Source organism: Protopterus annectens, chromosome 6.part0 (assembly GCF_019279795.1).
Source record: "Protopterus annectens isolate FY-2018-M chromosome 6.part0, PAN1.0, whole genome shotgun sequence".
NCBI lineage: Eukaryota > Metazoa > Chordata > Ceratodontiformes > Protopteridae > Protopterus > Protopterus annectens.
In genome coordinates this window covers 487,674,950-487,700,451 of record NC_056737.1, presented here as the reverse complement: position 1 = coordinate 487,700,451, position 25,502 = coordinate 487,674,950, and the positions used below count along the sequence as shown (strand labels likewise).

Sequence of the window (25,502 nt, the reverse complement as noted above, 5' to 3'; positions counted from 1 at the left end):
ACCCATATGTCAGGACTGCAGTTGCATTCTTGAAGGACATCAAGACTGAATTTCTTCCCTTAATCATGAGTTTTGTTTAAGTCGTTATTGGATGCAAAGCTTGCTTGGAAAAAACTATATAAAACTGCACACCAGGAAAGCATTCAGAAACCCCTATGGCTTCTTGCAGCCACCAGATCCAAGCTTCATTCAGCTGTTTCCTACACAGTTATCAGACAGTAGTCTTGCCTACTTAAAATGTGTTGAATGAATGAATAAACTATAGGGAAACAAAAAACAGAGTAAGACAAACTATGAGATAAATGAAGAAAAAGTAATCTGAATGGTGCAGGTAGACTTGGATGAGGGGCACCATGGAGCCCTTTCTTATAGGGCATCAGTTGACCTAAGACCAGCCCTGCCTACAGCTAGGGACTTCGACAGACTTGTCACAGACTTGATGACTTCCTAGCTCCATGGTTGCAACTCCCCACAAAATTCCATACAGAGTATTTTGACAGAAATGCAGGGGAACAAACGGCAGTAACTAAGAAAATGATTCTTTTAAGGTAGGATCTAGGAACTGAATTGTCTAGACATACTGCAGTCTTACTAAGTTTTATGATACTGGAGGCCAAAAAAGGCAATTACTAGAAAATGGAAATCAAAATCTAAACAAATCATAATGGAAGTTTTGAATAATGTAAAGGAGACAAAAGAACTGTAGGTGAGATATTTAGAAAATGGAAGGAGCAGATTTCATACAAATAAATGGAATTTTTGAGAATATATGCAGAATGCAGGTTTCAGGAAAGCTTGGACCTGAGCAAATTATGTAATGTTAGAGTGAATCAAAATCATTAAAGAGAATACATGTATACTGCTCAACCATAGTAAAACTTTATGGTTTGTTTTACTTTGTTAATATAAGCAAGCTCATGTTGCATCTTAAAATGTGATGCTTAAATAAACACGTTTACAAAAAACCTCCACACAATTAAAGTAGCAGGACCCCTTCAAAATAATTAAGCAACCAGTGGAATGCCACAGATTTCAGTAAGTGGGATCCCCCTTTTCGATGTATACTTTCTCCACTGACGGTAAACCAAATTTGGCAATAACTAAAGCTGGGTTTTATCAGCCATTCCATTACTGAGACAGAAGTCCTTCAACAAAAAACAATCCTTACTAACCCAGTGATTTACTGGGAAGGAACTCAAACTAAATGTGAAAGAACAGCACTGCTTGCCTTGGGGAAAAACCTCGCACACAAATTATAACATGGCCAAAGCTCCACTCAACATGAACACAGAAGTTATTTTGAATACTGCAAAAAGAAAATGAAAACAAAATAACTTCTATAAGTAAAAATTACACTGCAAACAGAAAACGTTAAAATAATGAAATAAAACATTGTTTTTTCTTCAGATGCCGTGTGAATTTATTAACAGGAGAAAACTGAAGAGGGACAATCACCTCTTACACCTTTACATAACCAATGATGATCACAGTGAATCAAATTAGCAAAACAAGGCCAGCACTAAATTCTTAAGACTTGCCAAGCTATACATGTCTGATGCATAAGACTCATGAGAAAAAATGCAGCTTCATTTTCATAGTTTATTACTGCTTGGAAAATGTGCTGGAAACAAAAATGGATTTGAAGCACTAAAAGACCATGTGTTTTTTACAAAGCAATACAAAAATACTCAAGTCTAGTTACTGCCACTTCCTGTTATCATAGTGCAACACATCAAACTTCAACTTTGTTGCAATTACAGATTGTACAGTTAAGCTCCCTGAAAACAAAACATGAAACTATTAAAAAATATAAAATGTTTTACATACCTGACTGACTAATGAAAGACCATTCCTTTTCCACATCTCAGCTGCAACCTGGGCCACCAATACCAAACAGCGTAAAGGGTATTCAATTAGAAGATCAACATTTAAGTCCTCCTGAGAATAACAGGAAACAATGTCAGCATTCCAAAAACAGCATCAGAAATAAGAGCTGTGAAGAACACCTACTTTAAAGTACATTTTCAAATTAAACATGGCTCCATTCTAAATAAGGTTAAAGTACCAACTGTGACCCAATCCACCACTGATCAATTTGTGCCCCATGTTTTGGAGGATCCAGATGGAAAGGATGAGAGTGAGCAGCCAAAGCCAACTTACTAATCCTGTAACCACAGATATGGTCCGTGTTAGAAAAATATTTATTAATGTGTGTATGCTTAATGCCAATTAATAACCAAGTATTTTAATACGCTTTTCATTCTATTTTTCATGCACTATTATATACAAATTGAGTTTCATATGAGACTGAAAAAGATGCTTTTTGAAAATTGCAGTATGCTTTCTGAAACTTGTAAGTTGCCCTCTGAACTAGTATCTGCTAGCACAGCAATATTCATGTTTATGCCTTTTGGAAATGTACTTGAGAAGTAGGTGCTTATCTGCTAGGTCAGGAACGAATGAATAAACAATACTATATTCTGTAAATGTAATGATTTTAGACGATCAGCTCTGTTCGAAGGATGGGAACATGTGCAGCTGCAGTAACTTAGAGATAAAGTAGACAAAGGATTATTAGAGAAATGAACTGCTAGCTTTGTGCTTGAATTAGCCATAGTACCTTGAATGGTAACATAACATGTATCTAACTGGGAGTAATCAAGGCCATGTTGTTTTCCTCAGGAAGTTTCACATAAAAATTGATAAATCAGCAGAAATTCATGGGAAAGATGGTCAGCAGATGATGATGAAAAAGGTGGTAATCTGTTACGTCAGCTTGGTAGACCATAACCAGTTTGAGAATGTATAAAAATGAAAGTATTTCCTGTTTCTGGTTAGACAAACTCTGTATTAGCACGTTTTTGTCTCCTTGCTGCAAGATTAAAGTGCCTTAACCTGAACCTACTGTGTTTTGATCATTTTTAAAGTATATTTTTCCTTTGACAGTTTGGTCCTTCGGACCAGAAAGTACCTTTCGCTCTAGGCCTAGGTCAGAATTGGGCCCGGTGGCATGCATCCGTACGGAGAAGAGGCCAAATCGGCTCTTCTGTTTTGAAAGACCTCCGACTGAATTGTCGTTCGAAAGAGGCCAGCCACTGCTTCTGATCTGGGATTGGAGGACGAGTCAACGATCCGGTGGATCAACTCACGGAGGGTCAGGTAAGGAGGAATTACCTTATTTCTGTTTTAAGATCAGGGACTAATTACAGAACGTTTTTTTGTCAGGTAGATTTGCACGTGCAGATCAGGGACAGAAAAAGGGGTTACTGTTTTTGTCATAGATCAGGGAAACAGAATAGGTAGGCAGTTATTCTAGATAAACTGTGAAAAGGTATAGAACTGTGGTACCACGTGATAAAACGTGTTACGTAACAATTTACAGTTTAGCTAAGGCAACAATGTGAAATCAGTGTACAAAAAGCTCCCGAGACCCGCCCCTAACTGAAGACGCATATGCAATTACAGCGTGCCGACAATGTTAAGTATTATTACGAAATGGGTTGATAAGTATAAATTCGATGGTAATTTAGATAAACTTGCACTTATGAAACTTGTTAGGCAACTAAAAACAGACGCGAAAGGTCAACTAAAAAAGCAACGACAATTAGGAGTCCCTCAGGTGCATAGGTGGCTTGAGGAAGCAAATCGCAGGGAACTGAAAGTAAAGAATTCAAAAACAATGTTTTTAGACAAAGAAGATAATAACTTGGTAAATAGCAACGGCCCCTCCTTCGCCCCTTCCGCTTCCTTTACCAGAATATGAAGTGAGTGGACAAGCTGATCCACCTCCGCTATATCCAGCTGTTTCTACACCATCAAAACCTTTTGTCAGGGATCCTATCAAGACAAGGTCTCGAACACACGACATGAGGAGGGAGATTGAATTATGTGAAATAAATAGAATATCACAGGCTATGATTGAAGAAGAGATATGCCCACTCATAGAAGTACCAAGTCCTCAGGCAGGACAGGATCAGACTCTTTTAGTTTATAGACCGTGGACACCGGAAGATACCCGGAAAGCCACGGAGGGAATTCCCCATCCGAAAGTGAATTTTCGAAAATTTTTAGAAGACTTACAGGGTATGAGATTAAGTTACCATTTGAATGGAGAAGTAGAAAAAGTAGTTAGACAAATTGTAGGTCCAGATTGGCACATGATCAGTGGCGACTGGAATCCTCGTGACGCACAACTTAGACCACTCCCACATACTAATGCAGAACTGGATGGCAGAGTGAAAGGTCTGACCGACCGAATCTCTGAAAAGTGGAAGCCTAGGGCTGATTGGACTTGCATTAATCAGTGTATCCAACAGGAAGCTAAAACAGTTGATAGATATTATGCTAGACTGTTAGAATGTTTTAATAACCACTGCGGAATGCAGATACCAGAAAATCAGACACAAGACTCCTCGTATGAACAACAGTTAAAGAATGCATTCTTGAAGGGTAGTATAACTCCCATTAGCAGCTTTATTACAAAGCACATGGTAGATCATCGTACAAGTAGACTACAGCCATTACTTGAAAATGCTAGACATGCAGAGAGACATTTTAATAGTAAAAAGAAAAAGAAAACAAATATTTTCGGCAGAAGATGGGTCAGAAGTATTTGTAGTACAAACTGGGAGAAAGGGTAAGAAAAATGCCCAGGGAAATAAACAATCTGACAAGCGATCAGAAGATTTTGAAGAAAGAAAGAAAAAAGGTGAATGTTTTAAGTGCGGGGAAAAAGGGACATTTAGCAAGGGATTGCAGGCTAAATAAGAAGGTGACTACAGAAAATAAGGAAGATGAGGAATGACTATATGATAGGAATCACTGAATGAAAATAAGCTGGAAAAGACAAGTGCAAATGTGATAGCAAGGGTAGAGGATGCGACAGAAGGGGTAGAGGATGTACATGAATTTGCAGACATCGAAGAAAATGAAATTTTGGACTTAGCTTTATTGAGGTTAGAGCTTTACTTAGCAGATACAAAACCGGAAGTGACGCTTCTGGTAGAGGGGAGGGAAGTCAAATTTTTGTGCGACTCAGGGGCCTCACGGACCCTGATACACCCTTCCAAATTACCGGAAGATTCAGAATCACTAGATTATATACTAGTGAAGGCAGCTAATGGACAGCTGTATCGGGAGCCACTCTCCCATGACATAGCGATAACAGACCCCGTTTCAGGGATGACCCAGAGAAGTAAAATTGTAGTTTCTGCAAAATGCCCAGTAAACCTTTTGGGTAGAGACTTAATGCAGATATTTAACATAGCCGTAGTTCCAACCATGCAGGGTATGGAAGCACAGCGACAAATGGATACTTTTGTGGTGCGATCGGAGGGTGAGGCATATTATTGGTACAGCCAGGACTTAGTTACGACCGGTCCAGGGGCAGTAACCGAAGAACTGATGAACATAGCCATCAGTAAGTCCCCCTCCCTCGACACTGACAAACAGCATTTGTTGCATTGTACTCTATATTACTGTAATAGACCAGGACCGGATAAAGATTATGAACAGCAATTCTTTCAGAACCATGCAAACAGACTAGTGCTACGAAATTTTTACTGGGATGCAGAAGGAAACAGTGTAGTAAGCTGTTCATTGCCCCAGGAATTTTTAGCACATTACAAATCTAATCGATTGCCACATGTTAGCTTAACTATGAATAGAAATTTGAAATGGGCAGACTTAAGTGAAAAAAAGTCACAAGGTGGGAAAAGCAGACAGAATTAGAGCTCTCCGAACCAGGAGTACAGAAACAAAAATTGAACTGGATCACACAGACACACCCAGCTGTGCACTCTCAGGCTAGTGAGAATAGCTGAGTATTACTCTTACTAGAAGACGAAGAAAAAGCCTTGCGAAGCATACCAGACATTCTCTGGTCAACAGGGAAATCAGATGTAGGACTTATACGAACAGCAGGACCAGTTACTATTACGCCAAAGTCAGCATTTAGACTCCAGAAAAGAGTATCCCTTGAGAAAGGATGCAGAGATAGGAATCAAACCTATAATAGCAGCCTTACTTAAGGAAGGAGTCTTAATAGAATCTCCTGATTCACCATGTAATACACCCTTATTTCCTGTCAGGAAAGCAAACGGGGAATGGCGTATGGTCCAAGATTTACAAGCTGTAAATAATGCAGTTATACCCAGGGCACTGACAGTGTCAGACCCACACACCTTACTGAATGATTTAAAGCCTGAGCAAAAATATTTTTCTGTGGTAGATATTAGTAATGCATTTTTCTCGATACCGATACACCCTGACAGCCAATATTGGTTTGTATTTACATTTCAGGGAAAGTGGTATACATACACAAAATTACCACAGGGATATTGTGAAAGTCCAACGATATTTGCACAAGAAATGGCAAGCAACCTGGCAGGATTTATCCCACCGAGAGGTAGTCAGATTTTACTTTATGTAGACGACATTCTGCTGGCAGCCCCCACCCAGCAAGAATGCAGAGAGGACACAATAGCATTATTACAGTTTTTAGCTACTCAAGGACACAAAGTAAACAAGGACAAGCTACAACTTTGGAGAAAACAAGTTAAGTACTTGGGATATGTAATATCCAAGGAAGGTAGAATATTAGACGAAGATAGAAAAACAGCAATATTACAGGCACCTAGACCAACTACCAAGAAGGAAATTATGTCCTTCCTGGGAACTACTAATTTTTGTCGAAGCTGGATACCAAATTATGCTTTGGAATCTGCTCCGCTGGCCGATTTAATATTCAAAAAGCCGATGGCAGCACAGGATTTATTACAATGGACACCAGAAGCAGAAGCAGCTTTCTGCAAGCTGAAACAACTGATAGCATCATCCTTAGTTTTAGGATTACCAAACTATCATAAGCAATTTATTCAAACTGTAAACTGTAAGCAAGGTTATATGACATCAGTATTGACACAGCAGCATGGGGACAAGCAACGCCCCATAGCTTACTACTCATCACAGTTAGACCCAGTGGCGCGGTCCCTGCCCCACTGTGTACAAGCAGTAGTTGCAGCTGCAATGGCAGTGCAGGCTTTGGCCTCAGTAGTGTTATTCCACCCTCTCACATTGAGAGTGCCTCATGCAGTCGCAATTATTTTACTGCAAGAAAAAGTAGCACATCTTTCTCCTGCTAGACATCTTTCCTGTATGACTATACTGTTGAGCCAACCTCATATGACAATTGAACGATGCACAACTTTGAATCCGTCAACCTTGCTCCCAACCCCTGCAGATGGCAAACCGCACTGCTGCTTGCAGGAGATTGAGCAAAAGACATTACCTAGACAAGACCTTACGGATGTTCCCTTGGATGATGTCGAGGTGACATACTATGTGGACGGCTCGTGCAGGAGGGGTCCTACAGGACAGATCCTAGTGGGGTATGCAGTCGTTTCTGATACTGAAACTTTAGAAGCAAAATCTTTACCACACAATTTATCTGCACAGGTGGCAGAGTTGATTGCCTTGACAAGGGCATGTACCTTAGCAAAAGGTAAGAAAGTGAACATTTATACCGACAGTCAGTATGCTTTTTCTACTGTACATGTTTTTGCGCAGCAGTGGAAAAATAGAGGAATGATAACATCTACTGGTAAACCAATTAATCGTGCGCAATTTATTTTAGATCTATTAGACTCTATTCAGTTACCTCAAAAAGTAGCTATTTGCAAATGCATAGCTCATACCAAGCAACAGGATAGGATTTCGAAAGGTAATGGGTAATGCATGGGCTGATACAGCTGCGAAGCAAGCAGCTTCAGCCTCAGAAGCTTTTCTTTTGAGTGAGGAATTACTACCTTCTGAGACTTTAGATTTAGAAATGTTAAAAACAATGCAGACACTAACTACAAATGTAGAAACACAGAAGTGGATAAAACGAGGAGCAAGCCTTGAAAAGGGACTGTACATCTCCAAGGAAAAGAAACCAATTTTGCCGTCTAATTTGTTTAGATATGCAGCTTTGTTGAGCCATGGGCAGAGCCATGTCTCAACAGGGGGGATGGTACAGTTAGTGAATCGAGTGTTTACAACCTATGGATTTACAAATTACACAAAAAAGTTCTGTGCAGCATGCCATGTTTGTAACAAGCATCAAGCACAAGGGGCATTGAAGCCTAAGCAAGGGAGTTTGCCTACACCACCGTATCCGTTTCATACTATTTGTATGGATTTCACAGAATTGAATAAATGCGAGAATAAAAAGTATTGCCTTATCATTGTAGATATGTTTTCCAAATGGGTAGAAGCTTTTCCGACTAAAAATCCAGATGCAGCCACTGTTGCAAAAGTCCTTGTTAAAGAAATTATACCCAGATTTGGCATACCGGAAAAGATCAATAGTGATAACAGTACACATTTCGTGAACCAAACAGTACAGCAACTTAGTCGTTATTTTGGGATATTGTTAAAAAATCACTGCGCTTACCACCCCCAATCTGCAGGGTTAGTAGAGAGGCACAATGGGGTGTTGAAGAACAAGCTTAAGAAGTTCATGACCGAGACACAGAAGAACTGGGTGCACTGTTTGCCTTTAGCACTGTTGAGCATGAGAACTGTTCCAAATGCAAAGGGATTAACTCCTTTTGAAACTTTGTTTGGGAGGGCATATTATACACCTCAGTGGAAACCTCTCATGTCTGCAGAGCAGGAGGCTGACAGTTCACTTGCAGGGTATATGAGGCGATTTTTGAATAACAAACTTTTGCAGTTAAACTCTGTTTCAGATAAAGAACAACCAAAATCGGAAGCACCAGTAGCCCCAGGCATCTGAGTCTGGGTGAAGATTGTGAAACGAAAGAATTGGAGTTCTCCGAAGTGGGAAGGACCGTACCAGGTACTACTGTCAACACCCACAGCAGTCAAGATCGCAGAGCGAGCTTCCTGGATTCATTTGACGCACTGTAAACTGGTTAAGAACTTTGAATTGGACAAAAACTTTGTTACTGTTGTACAACGAGAACATAATGGCCAGGTACAGAGTGAATAGAGACATTGAGCAACCTCAGAAAACTTGTATGATCACTTTAATAGCTATGCTAATCACACTGTTCTTTTTGTTGTGGCCACTCCTTTTTCCTGCCACAAAAGTTGAACTGATTATACGTAATAAACCAAACATAGACTGGCATCTGAACTTTAACACTTATCAGGCAATTACACGTGTGTACGCTGAGACTTTTACTGTTTCGAACTGCTGGGTCTGTATGGCCATACCAATAGCATACGGGGGTTTATTGATGACAGCTATCCCCCTAGGGCTCAATGAGACCTGGGAAAATCTGGTTTTTGACACAGTTGCTATTAAAGCACATGATAAAGTAGCACTGTATTTGCCTGTGACACAAAAAGGAATTGTATGTTTTTACAAAAATGACACCATCCAAGTGGGATGGAGTAAGTGTAATGTTACAGTACAGTATAAATGTTATAGAAAACCAAACGATTTGAGTGGATCTTGTAGTACAGATTACGACTCATTTTTGAAATCTATGCATAAGACTCTTGATCAGGTACAACGCAATCCTGTACTTTTTAAACAGTTACCTGTAACAGATAGGAAAATGTTTCATGCAGGGCAGTCATTTTGTAACAAAGTAACAACTAAAGTAGAGGACTGTTATTTTGTGTGTGGTAAAAAAGCATATAAATGGTTACCTGAGAATTGGTCTGGCAGTAGTTTTTTGGGGTACCTGGTTCCGGCCAGCCGACACACTGCAGTTTTGCCCCAGGGAAACATTCGAAATACCAGAAACATGACCAAAATGACTGTTAAGAAACCTGAGAATCCAGTGGGACAGATCGAAGCGGGCTGGAAAGACCATCGTGATGTGGGAACCAAACTTGCGTACATGGACTTGAGTGATGCTGTCATATCCTGGGCAGGTATATTACCTGCATATGGTGCAGTTAAATCGATATGGGAGCTGCGAAAACTGTCGAAACTTCTCGAAGTACTGAGTAATGCGACTTTTTCTGCTCTTGAACTGATAACTGGTGAACTGAATGCCATGAGAATTGTAGTACTCCAAAACCGAATGGCTCTTGACTTCACCCCAGCGGCGAGGGGTGGGATGTGCGCTTTAATCAAAGAAGAATGCTGTGCGTTTATTCCTGACTATCAGCATGAAATAAACGATCATCTCGAGGTGATTCAGCAAGTGTCGGCCATGACCAAGCCATGCCCAAACCCTCTGACAGACTTTTTCCAGAGTGTATTTGGGGGGTGGAGTTCCATCTTTATGAACATATTGATTGCTATTGGGGTAGGATTACTCCTAATAGGAGTTTGTGTTGGTTGTGGAATCCCCTGCATGAAGAAATAATCAAAGAATTCATAGATATATCAGTATCTGAGACTATGTATCAAAGTACTGAATTTGAAGAGCTGCTAGAATGTGAAACACTTTCATAAAAGTTTAAACTGAATGACTTTCTTAACTGTAAATCCTGAGTGGAAGAGGTTAGGAAAAAAAGCAAACTGTTTATTCTTTTTTGAAAATAGAATTAAAAAGTATTAACAGGAGTGAAATGTTAGAAAAATATGTATTAATGTGTGTATGCTTAATGCCAATTAATAACCAAGTATTTTAATACGCTTTTCATTCTATTTTTCATGCACTGTATTATATACAAATTGAGATTCATATGAGACTGAAAAAAATGCTTTTTGAAAACTGCAGTATGCTTTCTGAAACTTGCAAGTTGCCCTCTGACCTAGTAACTGCTAGCACAGCAATATTCATGTTTATGTCTTTTGGAAATGTACTTGAGAAGCAGGAGCTTATCTGCTAGGTCAGGAACGAATGAATGAACAATACTATATTCTGTAAATGTAATGATTTTAGACAATCAGCTCTGTTCGAAGGATGGGAACATGTGCAGCTGCAGTAACTTAGAGATAAAGTAGACAAAGGATTATTAGAGAAATGAACTGCTAGCTTTGTGCTTGAATTTGCCATAGTACCTTGAATGGTAACATAACATGTATCTAACTGGGAGTAATCAAGGCCATGTTGTTTTCCACAGGAAGTTTCACATAAAAATTGATAAATCAGCAGAAATTCATGGGAAAGATGGTCAGCAGATGATGATGAAAAAGGTGGTAATCTGTTACGTCAACTTGGTAGACCATAACCAGTTTGAGAATGTATAAAAATTAAAGTATTTCCTGTTTCTGATTAGACAAACTCTGTATTAGCACGTTTTTGTCTCCTTGCTGCAAGATTAAAGTGCCTTAACCTGAACCTACCGTGTTTTAATCATTTTTAAAGTATTTTTTTCCTTTGACAGTCCGCTCTGCAGTTAAGCTGACATAGGCTAAAGGGTAAGTGCTACAGAATACAATGCCTGATCTGGAATGTGCACTTGCCTCTGCCAAGCAGAAAATATATCCTGTAGCTGCCATCAAGCATGTACAGAAAAAACATGAAAATACTTCAGGAATGGTGTAAAAGCCGTTTGCTTCAGCAGACAACCATCAAAGATGTGAGGATTAGCTAGCCTACGAAAACACCCTAATGGCTGCCTGGAACATATCTGAACCATGACTGACTCTCACCTTTTTTTACAAAAACATACAAATGAAACCAGCTCTATGGCATACAGGGATAAAGCCCAGACTATGTCACAGATGATCAAAGTTCAATTACCAGCTCAGGTGCCTGCAAGAAGTGGCCCAGGAGGAAGAGAGTGAGTGGTTGCTACCAGCTTGTCCATCCTGGGAGGTCATGTTGGTTCACAAGGGTGACCCCTAGCAAAATTACTAAGTGTGTGATGGACCTCGGAGCCTTCAGCACTCACCCGCTAATATAATGGGTTTACACTAACATAGGAGGAAACTAGCATGCAAATGCATGCTTCCCCTCAGGAGGTAGCAATTATGGGTTCATAGTTGTTATTAAGGGGAGGGGAGGCTCTCACAGAGAGAGGGTAGGCCACCCCCAGGACCACCAAGTTAGCCTGCTCCCTACCACCTAACTCCCATCTACGAACAGAGAAGTAATGGAGATTCCCAGCCAACAACAAAAGAGTTGTAGGTCACTTAGCCTGGGAACACCAGTACTACATTCAGTAAGAAAAAAAGGAGCAAAAATTGGTGAAGGCGGAGGAGGAGCAAAGAACCTGGGTGGCAGAGTGCAAAATGTGTCATGATCTGCTATGGTGTGACAAACTGTTTGCAAGCGAGGGGACAGAAAAAAAACAAACTGTACACAAACAAAAAATGGGCTATGAATAAATGCATACAAAACATCCATCAGATGGCATTTTAGCAACCAGCCTTTGAAAGAATTTTCATCAGGAGTGGGGCTCCACTCCCAGCACCTTCAATGACACTGTTATGCCTGACAGACTGTCTCATACCAAGCAAAACAGCAGGAAAGAGAATTCATGAGGAACTCACCATATACAAAAGTTATGTACTTAACACAAGAATAAATCCATGTTGTCTGATTTGCATTCGGTTCAGTTCATGGGCTGTTGGATCCGATCACGGCACAGATTCTGAACTTTTTGGATCCAGAGGTATGACACCTCCCCTACCTATAATTCGCTTCGCTCCACCTTAGCACCTCAGATCAAGTTTGCCACAGTAAAATATACTATAGCAATTACGTTCAAGATTAAACTAAACCTGGCATGTGGGTAAAAGCTAGGATTGGAAGGTAGTTTGTTAGGGCTACTCACAGACAAGGTGTACAAGAAAAATACACAGTCACCAGAAGCTCATTTGAGTCAATATGGAAAGGTGCCGGAGAAAATCAGACAATATGGGTCTAACATTATGGTAACTACATAACGTTTGTATCCAATGCTATCTATTTTCATCCTCTTCAACACATGGAAGCGATTCCCATGATATTTTAGCTGGGTTTTATCAAGGAAGGACATTCCTGAGAATGGTGGAACTAAAGGAAGAATGCGATATGGACTGTAACATCTAGTTTGCAATAAGATGCAAAAGTCTGAACTACTGACCAAACTGTTGCAACACAAATGTCATCAATAGGTAGTCTGATAAAGGCTGCTGATGTGGCCATGGCCATTGTGGAGTGAGTTTTAGCTTTAGACTGTAGGGGCAAGTCCTTTTTATTGAAGACCAACTAATTCAAGTCTGATAACCATTTGGAAAAAGTAACCTTAGTAACTGCTTTGTCTAATTTAGGTCTCAAGAAAGCAACAAACAATTGATCACACTTTGACGTGCTTGGTCTAATGAAGATACAATCACGTTAGCAATGAACATCCAGCAAATGTAAAATGTATTCATCTCTATTTGAGAATTTGGAGAAAAAAGACTGGCAGGTTTATTGACGGATTTAAATTGGTCTCAGAAGCCACCTTAGGAAGGAATGATGTGTTAGTTTTCAAGGAAACTCTTTCTTTATGGAATACCAGATAGGGAAGTCTGCAGGAATGTTCTTGAAGCTTTAAAATCCATTTGGCTGACATTTGCTCTTGGAAACCAGTTTTCTAGTTGAGGTAAACTTCAAATCAATTGATGCTGCTGTTTCAAAGGTGGGGGGGGTTGAGTGAATGCCTATAGCATGGTAGTAATATCCCAAAGGGGTACTGGATCTCTGATAGGTGTTTGTAGAAAAGTTCCTTTCAAAAGGAGCTTCAGAGACTCTTAAAGAAGCTATACACCTGCCATTTTGTTCTATTTGAAAATTTGATACTGCGGCCACATTAATAGTGGATGAACTAGAACCACTGCGAAAACGTTCAGACAAAAACTCTAATACAGAGGGAATGGAAGCAGAAGAGGGGTCTAAACCTTTTGACATAGCCAATGGAAAATCTATTCCATTTGTTGTAGTAGATGTTCTTTTAATGGGTTGTTTTTGAGAGGCTGATATTATCTGAACTGAAGCTGGAAGCCTGGCATCTCTGGCTAAGGTTAGAATTGGCAGAGCCAAGCGGTTAATTTATTGAACCTGTCTGGAGGATGCAGTCCGGATGTGTGTGTGTTAATAGGTTAGGATACCAATCCAACAAACATGGTAGATCTACTAGCAGAGGTCACAGGAAGGGAAACATGTTTGTTGGGACAAGAAGGGGACAATAAGGATCACTCTGGCCTTGCACATTCTTGCTCTCTGGATAAATTTGCTCATTAAGGGCAATGGGGGAAAGGCACATAGGAGAACTGAGGGCCAACTGTGGACCATAGCATCTCTCAGTGACTGGCCCTGTGGAGGGATCAGGGCAAAGTAACTGCTGCACTTGTTTTTTTATGGAGGAAGTAGAGAGATCTCAGTAAGGTTGGCCCCACTACAGAAAATCATGGTAGTCACTGTCGGACTGAAGGACCAGTCATGAGGCATTAAATCAGACCTGCGCAATTTGTCCACTAGTGGACAGCCCTGGTATATGCATTGCTGTCAAAAAGCAATGCGATGACATCACCCACTGCCAAACTCTTACAGTCTCTCGACAGAGGGGATAGGAGTGTTTTTCTCCTTGTTTATTGATGTACCACACTACCGACATGTTGTCTGAATGTATGAAAATCACATCCTTGTGAACAAAATCCTAGGATGCCTGCAATGCTAAGAGGACTTCACTCATCTCCAAGATACTGATGAGAAGATTGACCTCTGTATTTCACCTAGTGCCTTGGACCACCCCCCACTTTATGTCCCCCCAGAAGGGAGGTGTCTGTGGTTATTATAGTCACAGATGGATCCATTTGGAATGTATGCCCTTCTGTCACTGAGACTTTATCCACCAGGAGTTGTGTAGTCCACAGATTTGATTGATGTATATTTTAGTAAGCAGTGGATGAAGATTTTGAGACCACTCTACAGCTAGGGTCCACTGAAGTACTCTTAGGTAAGATCTGGCTAGTGGGACCATTAAGACTGTAAGTCATTAGACCTAAAAGATGAAGTCTCAACCTTGCTGGAGGAGAAAGCGCTGCAATGTCACCATGGAGAGAGGATAAAATATGTAATCAATAGTAGGCAATAAAACAAAACAAAATCACCACAATTTTAATAACAAATGAATAAAATCCTTCCAAAACAAACAGGATAAGTGCTTTCGGCTGTGCTTTATTCAGATGCTATTTAAACTAAGACACTTGCTTTTTTTGTAGTATTACTGGTCCAATCAAATCATCTCCTAAGCTTCCTGCCCTTCAGTATAGGTTTTAAAGGGGATCATTCCATTAAGACCAGGGTTCCTGTCGGCCTGTAAATCAGCTATCCAGCATGTTTCCAAGGCTTCCGTTTTACTGGATAAACCTCCGCCTCTTAGCTAATGCTGTGATAAGGCATTAGTCTAAACATTACATCTGATATCACTAAGATGGCACAAAAACCTCTCCTTAAAGTGTCTATTGTTTTTTCCTAACATAACATCCTAAACAGCTATCACAAGTAGCTACATATACAATGTTCTTGGTAATAAAATCCTAAACAGCTATCACAAGTAGCTACACATACAATGTTCTTGGTATTGCAATCTACATACATCCTTAGTTGACGTATCTGACCAGTTACAGGATGTTTAAAACAATTACTGGTATCTATATGACAGTATGCCTTACATCTTCAACATGGAAAGGTGCCCATTTTAAGACTCTGTGGAACAATATTTTCTTTATAACATATCTTCAAATTTATCTTATTCTTAAAAGTGAATCTTGGAACATCACCAATGATACATCTTGGATCTTCATCTGAAGTTACAATCTTCCAGTTCTTTCTAATGAGTTCACAAATGGCTGAGATTTCACTGATGTGTGTAAGCAAACATCTCATATCACTTTATTCTCTGTGTTGTTTATCTGTATCATCCTTTCTTCTAAATGAAAACAATACAATCGGCACTGGTGGAGAGATGAGTACTAGACCCAAAGATAAAGCTCTTCACATGCTGTTTTTTTTCAGTTCTTCCGGTCCCATTGAAACAACCCTTCATACACAGAGGTGAATCCAACAGCAGAAGCAGGAAAAAATGATTACTCACAGTATTTATGTACTTAAAGAGTCTGATACTGAACTTAACAAGTAGTATGCTGACAGAGGTACAAACCTTGGAAATGTGCTGGACAGCTGATGTACAAGCTGATAGGAATCCTGGTCTTAATGGAATGGTCCCCTTTAAAACCTATACTGAAGGGCAGAAAGCTTAGGAGATAATATGATTGGATCAGTAACTACAAAAAAAGGTCTCTTAGTTTAAACAGGATCTGAAAAAGGCACAGCTGAAAGCACTTATCCTGTTCGTTTTGGAAGGATTGTTAATTTAACACAGCAGTCTCCAGTGGATTAGTGGTCTTTGTTTGCTGGAGAAGGGTGATGGAGTACTTGCACAGCTGTGAGGCACAGGGATAGCACTCTGGGGTGTTGAAGTTTGGCAATCTGTAGAAATGAATCCAGGTGACATCCAATGCATTCTATCTGCTACGCCGGGGGTAAGGTGACTGCCTTTAGGGCAAAGTCCATTGTAGTTAGCTTCTCCTCTGCCACAAGGTGGTCTTACCTCCAAGGCTGCTGTAATAAAAACTCTAACTTGAAGAATTACATTTTCTTTCCAGCCTTCTGATTTATAGAAAAAGTGTTCTGTGGTGTGGAAAAACATATTCCCACTGCAGAGACAGTTTTACCATCTTGATGACTTTTGGTTAGTGTGCATTTTACCTTGGGTCCAAAGAGAGTGGAGCTCTCAAAGGGGTGCATCAACAAAGGACATTTTAATGCCTTCTGTGAAATCACAGATATGCAGTCAGGCACGCCAATGCATGGTGATGCTGGTGCCTGCCACCCTAGCTATACAATCAGCTGCATTGGAAAGAAGTCGCATGGCTAAGCTGGCAGTAGACTGGAAGGTAAAAAGCTGGGAGTCCAAGGTCTTCTAACCATCCACAGGTAGATTACCCGAGATGGACTTGGAAAGCTCTTTGGTCAAGCATCTCTTGACTTCAATGACATGTGACAATTCAGCATTCCGAGTGCAAAAGTTGCTGAAGAATATGTCTATTATCTAAGCTGGTCCACAGCACTAGACCCCCCTGTTAGGAGGATGGACCTTCTTCTTCTTATCAGACTTTCTTCTGATAGTTCCTTTTTAGTGGCTGCTGCTACCACCACATCATCCACTGCTGGACCTTTGCTCCAATGTTTCCTCTCTTTTGGGGCTGCCAATACTCTTGGTCAAGTCTTTTGGGGACTGTTTCCACCATGTCAGGGTCCTATCATGCCCGCTGAGCCATAACATCAATGAGATGGTCAATGGGTGCTACTACCCAAGATGATACTGAACCTGAACCAAAGGCTTCCAAGAACTGACTCGTCTGCTGAGGGTTTCTCGTGGATCTCCCTCCTCTCTGTTTCATCATTCAAGAATTTCACCAAATGTGGCATCTTTCAAAGGATATCTAGGGGAACCTTCCACCTACATCCAAGTCACAGTGCCCTCAGTGGGAGACAATGGAGATGAGTCTATGTGCTTCCAATACGTCTGTTTCTTATAACCTTGGTTCTGGTGGTTCCTGGTAACGAGTTAACACTTGCCTCTCTTCAAATAAGAGTATCCCTAATGGGTCAGTTGAGTCATGTGGGGAGGCATGAAAATGTATATATATATCTTGAGAATTTAACAAATCAAATGTTCTAAGGTTCCTCTAATAGCTGCATAATCCAATTTTTCTGGATCTGAAAAAACATTGCACAAAACAACAGAAAATCATATTCCAGAAATATAAGCTTTTATTTTGGCAAAAATGTGAAGTCCAGTCCTTCAAACTGGCTGTGGGAATGGTTTGTCAAGCAACATCTCATTTTCCATAAAAAATCACAACTTTGCGTGTTTAGAAAGATGGAAATCCTACTGAAAGATCAGCAGTTAATTTCAGGCAACTGTTTCGATCTACAGGGGGAAACAGCTTTTTGAAAATGCACAAAGTTATGTACCTTTGTTATAAACTGAAATGGGAAGGGATTCTGAAAATCATTTTAGCTTTTTGTTGGAGTGTTTGCATTGAAGGAAAAAGCAAAAAAATGATGAAAATTGTGACGTAGGTTAAAATGAAGATAAGTAACTTCGTAAGAGGTCAGACTGACAAAAATTAGGTTGTGCATGTAAGGTAAAATATGGCAATAAACATTCAAAATAACTAAATAACTGTAGTGTATAACAGTTGGGAATAATAGTTTGCTATTCTGTCCACACCATCAGGAAAAGTAAATGGCCTTAAAGGTACAGACAAAAAACAGAAAATACTGAATTATATTAAGAAACATGTGGTGGTGCAAATAGCAATACAGAATGATAAAAACAAGTATCACCATGTAGATAAAGCCAGAAACACAAAATAACAAATACAAAAATAATAAAAACAGAGTGATACTGGCACCACAAATCTCGTCTAATAGGCAGACTTAGAAAATAAAACTTTTACTTTATTGATGCAGCAATAATGGTCAGAAAAGATACTCCTGTAATTGGAGATTCAGTTATTAGAAGAAATGATACATTTGCAGAGAAGATAATGAACATCAAATAGTGTTATATTTGCCAGGAGCAAAAATACAGGATGTGAGACGAGCCTTACAATGCCTAAATGTAAGGAAGTATGTATCTGTTTTTATTCACGTCAGTACAAGTGATCTCATCTGCAAGGACTCCGAGTGTTAACAGGAAACTTACAGCCCTGTTATATGGCATAGCTTGTTCAGGTGTTAGGATATATTTTCGAAAAATCAGATATAGAAAGAGGAGGCAGGTTACAGTAGAGAGTCGATTATCCAAATTAACTAGGACCTAGGGTAGTTTGGATAATCAAACTGTTCAGATACTGAACACTTTTCAACCATTCAGTGATTCCAGTGGACAATAAAGAACATTTTTTACACTACAAGCTCAAAGACACACAAGCGAATATATATAAAATTTACATATTCAGAATTTATGATTTTTCCTACCCAACAACTTTGGAAGGCTGCGTCTGGATAATTGATGTTTCGGATAATTGACGTTCGGGTAATTCACTCTCTACTATACTGTGAATGAAAATATTTTTTAGGTTGATACCTATATGTACAAAAAACTGGAAATGTGTAGAGCATCCGAGCCTAATTTTGGGCACAAGTGTTCAGACAGGATGACGTGCATTTGTCAAGAACAAGGAAGACAATTTTTTGCAGAAGATATTTTGCAATATTTGACAAACAAAAGGCAGGATTTTTGCCAGGTCAAAAATTTAACAGTTCACAGAAACATTTGATGCATCTCCGATAGTTGATAATGCTAGCAGCATTAATAATAAAGTCTTTTTCATTGAAAAGTTTCTACATTCCCACAAGACTGATGTTGTTACGGTTTGTGAAACATGGTTAAAAAATAATCACCGGAAACCACTTCTTTTAAGTATAAATGTTTTACTGTAAGAGACCCAACAAAAAATCAGGTGGAGGTGTTATGATAGGGATTAAAGATAGTTATGATACCTGTGACTATTACATGTTCAATGATAACACCAATACTAGAGATTGTGTAACTGTGACAAAGACAACTCTCATATAACAATTGTTGGAGTGTACAGACCACATAAAAACAAATACTAATGACCTACAAGAATTCCTACATTTCTTGCATGAAACACAGGAGGGAAGGGGACTTAAATTTACCAGAGACCGGAAAAATATTGATCCAACAACATTAGTAAGGACATTACAACGTATGATCAGGAACAACAATTGTGTCAGATTGTGAAAAAAACCTACAAGGGAATGGAACATACTAGACATTGTTTCTGTTCCTAAGGAAATTACTGTTACTTCATGTCTAGTTCTATCAGCATTGATGTGCAGTGATGATGGGGTTATAAAGGTTAATTTGTTGCTAGATAATTCTACAAACCTGAAATCTAAACCAATGCACAGAAGACTGATTACAGATTATATGGAAGCAAAACAACCACTATGTAAAAATAAAAGTTATGAACTCACCATAATTATGTATCTATGTTGTCCATTTTCATTCTTCAACTGATGGGTCTTGGATCTGACCTCATATCTGGCTCAGATGCAATTATTTATACTCTAATATCCAACCCTCAAGCTCCTTCCATTACCCACAATGCCCCAGTATCATACAATATCTCAGATCGAGTTTGTAGCTCCAAGCCAACCTCAGACCAATATGGAAGGAAAGCTGATAGAAAATAACTGGAGCTCAAACATGGAACAGAGGTTCCATATCTGCTAAGAGGCCACTCCAGGAAAAGAAAGGAAAGGGGTCAGGAGGGCGGGAAGTTGAAGAATAAAAACAGACAACACAGATGCACAAATTTATATCTGATGTTGGCATTTTCATTTCTTCCTCAACTGATGGGACACAGTACCCAGCTACACGAATTTTGTGGGAGGCCCTCATGGAAGGCTATTCTGGAGTACTGGAAAACTAAAAGTAGCCCTGTTTCTGGACATCAAATCCAATTTGTAATGAGGAATAAAAGTATGAGCAATGGGTCAAGTGGCTACCACACAAACATTATCAATTGAGGGTCTGGGCTAAAAAGCAGACAAAATAGCCATGGATCTGGTGGAGTATGCTTTAGGAGGTCTAGGTAAAGACCAACCTTGTTGACAGTAAAATGAAAAGCAATCCATTAGCCACTTTGCCAAGGTAACTTTAAAACCTAGTTTACTGGAGGACGAGACCAACAACTGATGTGATTTTCTGAAGTCTTTTGTCCTTTGGAGATAAAAAAGGAATTGCCTATGCACATCAAAAAGATGCAGCATGTATTCACTTTTGTTACAGAAGTTAGGGAAGAAAACAGGTAAACTGATAACTTGGGTAATTATTTGCCTCCAAGGCTACTTTGGGCAAAAAGGAAGGATTAGTTCAGAACGTAACCCTATCTTTATGGGGAAAAAAAATCAACTACTTGGACTTAGAGGTAAGGGCCTGAAGCTCAGACATTCATCTTGCAGAAGTAATTCCCACTAGAATGGCCGTTTTCCAAGAAAGGAACCTGAGAAGATTTTGCAGATGGGAGAAAGGGATTCTGTGTTACACCCTACAGTAGAAGCACATTAGATCGGGGGGGGGGGCTTTCTCTGGCGGCCTAAGCAAAAATGCGCCTTTAAGGAAAGCTTTGCACAACTTGGATGATGCCAGAGGGAAAACACAGTCTCCAGCACGAAAAAAGAAACCGCTGCTAATTCAACTTTGATGGTAGAAAAACTAGCTCCTCCTTTAAAAATAGATAAGTGGATATCCAGGACAGTGGGAATAGGAGGAGTAAATGATCTAATTCTAAAAGAAGAGCCCAAAAAGAAAATGTTTTCCATTTACTCTTGTATATTTTCCTAGCAGAGGCTTTCTGGGATGATAGCAACATTAGTGAAACTGGGAAGGAAAGCCAGGGCTGTCTAACCATTAGTGGAACTGCAGAAACCAAGGGGTCGATTTGAGGACTATAACATCCAAGTGTACCATCCTTGTGAGATGAGACAGAAGGTCTGGGACTGAGTTCCAGTATCCAAGGTCGATATCAAAGATGAGAACAAAGGAAGGGAAACCACAATTGACAACGCCAAAAAGGGGTAATGTGGATAACACTGTGCTTTAACCAAAGTGTTTTCTGTAAGAATTTGTGGATTAGAGGAAAAGGAGGCTAAGCATAAAGGAGACAGGCGGTCCAAATGTGGAGTAGAGCATCTCTCTGTGACTGCCTGGGGGGGGGGGGTGATCAGGGCAAAGAAGCTGCTGTACTTGTGGGGGGGGGGGCAAATAGACTGCAACACGACCGACCCCATAGACAGAAAACCCTTTCTGCCACTGACTGACAGACCACTCGTGAGGCATTAGGATGGATCTGCTGAGCTTGTCCGCTAGCACACTGGAATTCCCTGAGATGTGCATTTTCTGTAAGATAGTAGTTGGATGAGACTGCCCACTGCCAAACTCTCATTGCCTCTCGACAAAGGAGATAGGACTGGATTCCCCCTTGCTTGTTCATACACCAGCCCAAAGACATGTGCTCAATCTGGATCACAATGGTCCCCTGGGATGGCTGTACTGAAAGCCTTGCAACGATAAGAGGAGAGCTAACATGTCCAGGAAACTGATATGCAGATTGGTCTCTTCGGGAGACCATTTACCTCAGACCATCATTCCAAGGAAAAGCCCTACCAACCCCAACTGGGAGGCGTCCGTGGTCAGTGTGGCTACCAGGGGTGGAAAAGCGGCTTCCCTGACAAACTTCAATGTATTGGATCCACTAATGGAGGTACGTTTTGCAAACCAGAGTCACCTTGATCAGTGAGGACAAAGGATGTTGAAGAAGGGACCACTGAACAGCTAGAGTCCACTGAAAAACAGACATATAGAACAGAGTCATGAAAATGAAGGTTACAGCATCTGCCATAGACTCTAAAGCCTGGAGAATAAGTCTTGCTGGGGAACAGGGATGCAAAAGAAGTTGTTCCACCAGAGAGGGGATGCAAAAGAAGTTGTTCCACCAGAGAGTTTATGGTCTACTCTGTTTGATGGAAAAAAGGCTAATAGGCTGGTCACATCCAGGCAAGCTACTATGAATTCCAAGGTTTGCTTATGTTGAAGATGAGACTTGGCATAGTTAATTGAGATGCCTAGATCTTGACATAAATGGAATAAGTAGTCCCTTGCTTTTTTGAGGAGATGCCTGGTTGAGGCTGTGAAGATCCAGTCTTCCAGGTATGGAAACACTCTGAATCTGCACAGCCTCAGGTGAGCTGCCAACCATTGCCACACACTTGGTAAAGACCCTGGGGGCTGCAATGAGACCAAAGGGCATGGCACTGAACTGACAGTGTCTGGTCTCCAGCTGAAACAGCAGGTATCTTTGGGAACATCTGTTCATCTTAATGTGATAGTACATGTCCTGAAGATCAACAGAGCACATCAATGACTTCCAAGATGGCTGCACATGGACTAACAGCTTAATTCTAGCTCTCCCGGTGTGAAAACAAACTCAGCAGAGAAGGCAAGTAGACTTGTGTTTATGAGTAAATCTCAGTAACTGGCATCAAGTGCACTGCCTGGATGCCAGGGAAAAAAAATACAAAGGACCTAGAAAAAAAATCAGTTACAAAAAGTGAGGAAAAAACACTGACTAGGGAAAGTTCTGCAGCTGTTCAGCAAAAAACAATGCAATCTCCAGACATGAATTCCATTAAACTACAGGAAGATATAAGGCATAGAGACCTGGTTAAAATAAATGAAACACTAATGAAGTACATCAACACAAACAACAAAGGGTTGGAAAAAATGGAAGAAGCTTTAAACAGATATTCAGATGAGGTAATAAAGCTGCAAAACTCAGAGGTCAAAATGAAGAAAAAGGTTGGCTGAATATGAGCCGGCTCAGGAAAAAGTTATGTCCTTACCATAATGTTCCATCTGTGTTGTCGATCTTCATTCATTCTTGATGAATGGGACTCAGTTCGGCATCCTTGGAAATGGCTCGGGTGTTATACAGCTCACGCCAGCCAAATGCTCTCAACCTAAGACTATACCCACAATGCCCCTCCCTCTATTACCTCAGATCAAGTCTGCAGCCAAAGTATAGGCTAACAGAGCCCTGTCTAAGGTAAACCCTAAAAATCTCCCACAAGTGTCCGAACCTCCAGACGTCCTTTGTAGGGGGCAGGAGGGCAGGACACCAAGAATGAATGAATATCAACAAAAAAAAAAAAAAAAAAAATGGAACGTTATGGTAAGAACATAACTTCTTTATCTGATGATGTAAATCTTCACTCACTCTTGACGAATGGCACAGAGTCCCCAACTACTTCAGATCCTGGACGGCCCTAAGTAAAGATATTTCTGAGCACCATACAGCCAAAAGATGTTCTTCCGCTGGAGACCACCTCCAATTTGTAAGAGATAAAGATATGGAGACTGGCCCACATTGTGGCTGCACATATTTCTTCCATGTAGGCCTTGGAATGGAAAACAGCTGAAGTGGATACAGACCTGGTGGAATGTGCTTTAACAGGCGCAGGTAACTAGCAGTTATTATGATTGTAAATGAAAGTAAAACAATCCCGAAGGTATTTTGACAAAGTAACTTTTGAGACCGGTTTACTCAAAGTCGAACTTGAAATGGACACAAATAATTGATCTGATTTTGTAGACTGTTTGGTTCTATCAAGATAGAAAAGTAACTGTGAACATCTAGCAGATGCAAGTAGTATTCACCTTTATTTGAAAATTTTGGAAAGAAAACAGGCAGATCTATAGCCTGGTTAATATTAGATTCTGAGATCACTTTAAGTAGAAAGGATGGATTAGTTCTTAACGACACCCTATCCTTGTGAAAAATCATATAAGGGCATTTCACACAAAACCTGCAATTCAGAAACTCGCCTGGGAGAAATGATGGTCACCAGAAAAAGTTTTCCATGACAGGAATCTGGGAACACAAGTAGCTGCTGACTCAAACGGCCAAAGGACTAAAGATTGTAGTACTAAGGTCAAATCCCATGGAGCTATAGGGTCCTTGAATGGGGACGTTAGACATAAAGCCTCTTTAAGAAAGGTTTTGCATAAATAATGGGAAATCAAGGTACGACCCATCAAACCCATTGTGAAAATTGGAAAAGGCTGCAAATTGGACTTATATGGTGGAAGCAGAAGCTCCTAGTTCAAAAAGTGAAGCCAGAAATTCCAGGACCTTGTCAACCGGTGCTGAAATTTACTAAGATAAGAGTTTCCTGGTGGATGGTTTATGAAAAGCCAGAAGGATTTTTTGTAGTGGGGAAGGTAATTTCCCCTGCCTGGCAATTAATGGAATTGGACATACATAAGCTGTCAGCATGAGACTGTGAAAACTGGGATGCACCAATCCCTGCAGGTGAGACAGCAGGTCTGGAAATGGGTCCAGAATCCAAGGACGGTAAATCAGGTGAGGCCATAGAAAGGGGAACTAGATTTGATGGGGCCAACAGGATGCAATGAGGATCACTTTGCTTCTCAACCTTTGGACTTTCTTCACTAATCACATCACGTCCATCTTGGAAAAGACTTCTGGCTGATTGGACCAATATCTCCGAGGGAGACTCTGGCCTGTCCACAAATGGACTGGGGAGCTAACCCAGAAAGGGGTCTGCAGAAAGAGAATATCTTGTTCTGGAAGGTACAAATGCTTCGAGCTTTGGCATGGTATGCTGCAGAGCAGATGGAGAAGTTGGAACAGAGTGTGAGGTCAAAGATGCTGGTACTGATGAAATAGTCACTGCTGACATTATCAGTGCAGAGGTAGTCAAGATTGGTGCAGAAACTGTTTGGTACCAATGGGGACATAATTGTCGGTGCCAAAGGCTGTTTCACTATTAGTTTTGCAACCTTACTCTTCAGTTCTAAAGACATTGTTGGAACTGGAGACTTATGAGTTTTAGAGTCTGGTGCCAATTGTGAGTTCGTCACTGAGTGGCTTCTCTTTTTATTTTCAGTTTTGGAAGACTCTGGCTTAGAGAGGGTTTCATCAAGAGGAT

General features: G+C 40.3%; 1 protein-coding gene across 1 annotated transcript in view; it reads right to left on the bottom strand.

Moving 5' to 3' along the window:
• Positions 1-25,502, bottom strand: part of UBR1 (ubiquitin protein ligase E3 component n-recognin 1) — a gene marked incomplete in the record, with an annotated part of 4,571,807 nt that overhangs the window by 2,863,844 nt on the left and 1,682,461 nt on the right. Inside the window, 1 exon segment of the mRNA XM_044074213.1 lies at positions 1,828-1,938. Coding sequence (XP_043930148.1) covers positions 1,828-1,938 — 111 coding nt within the window.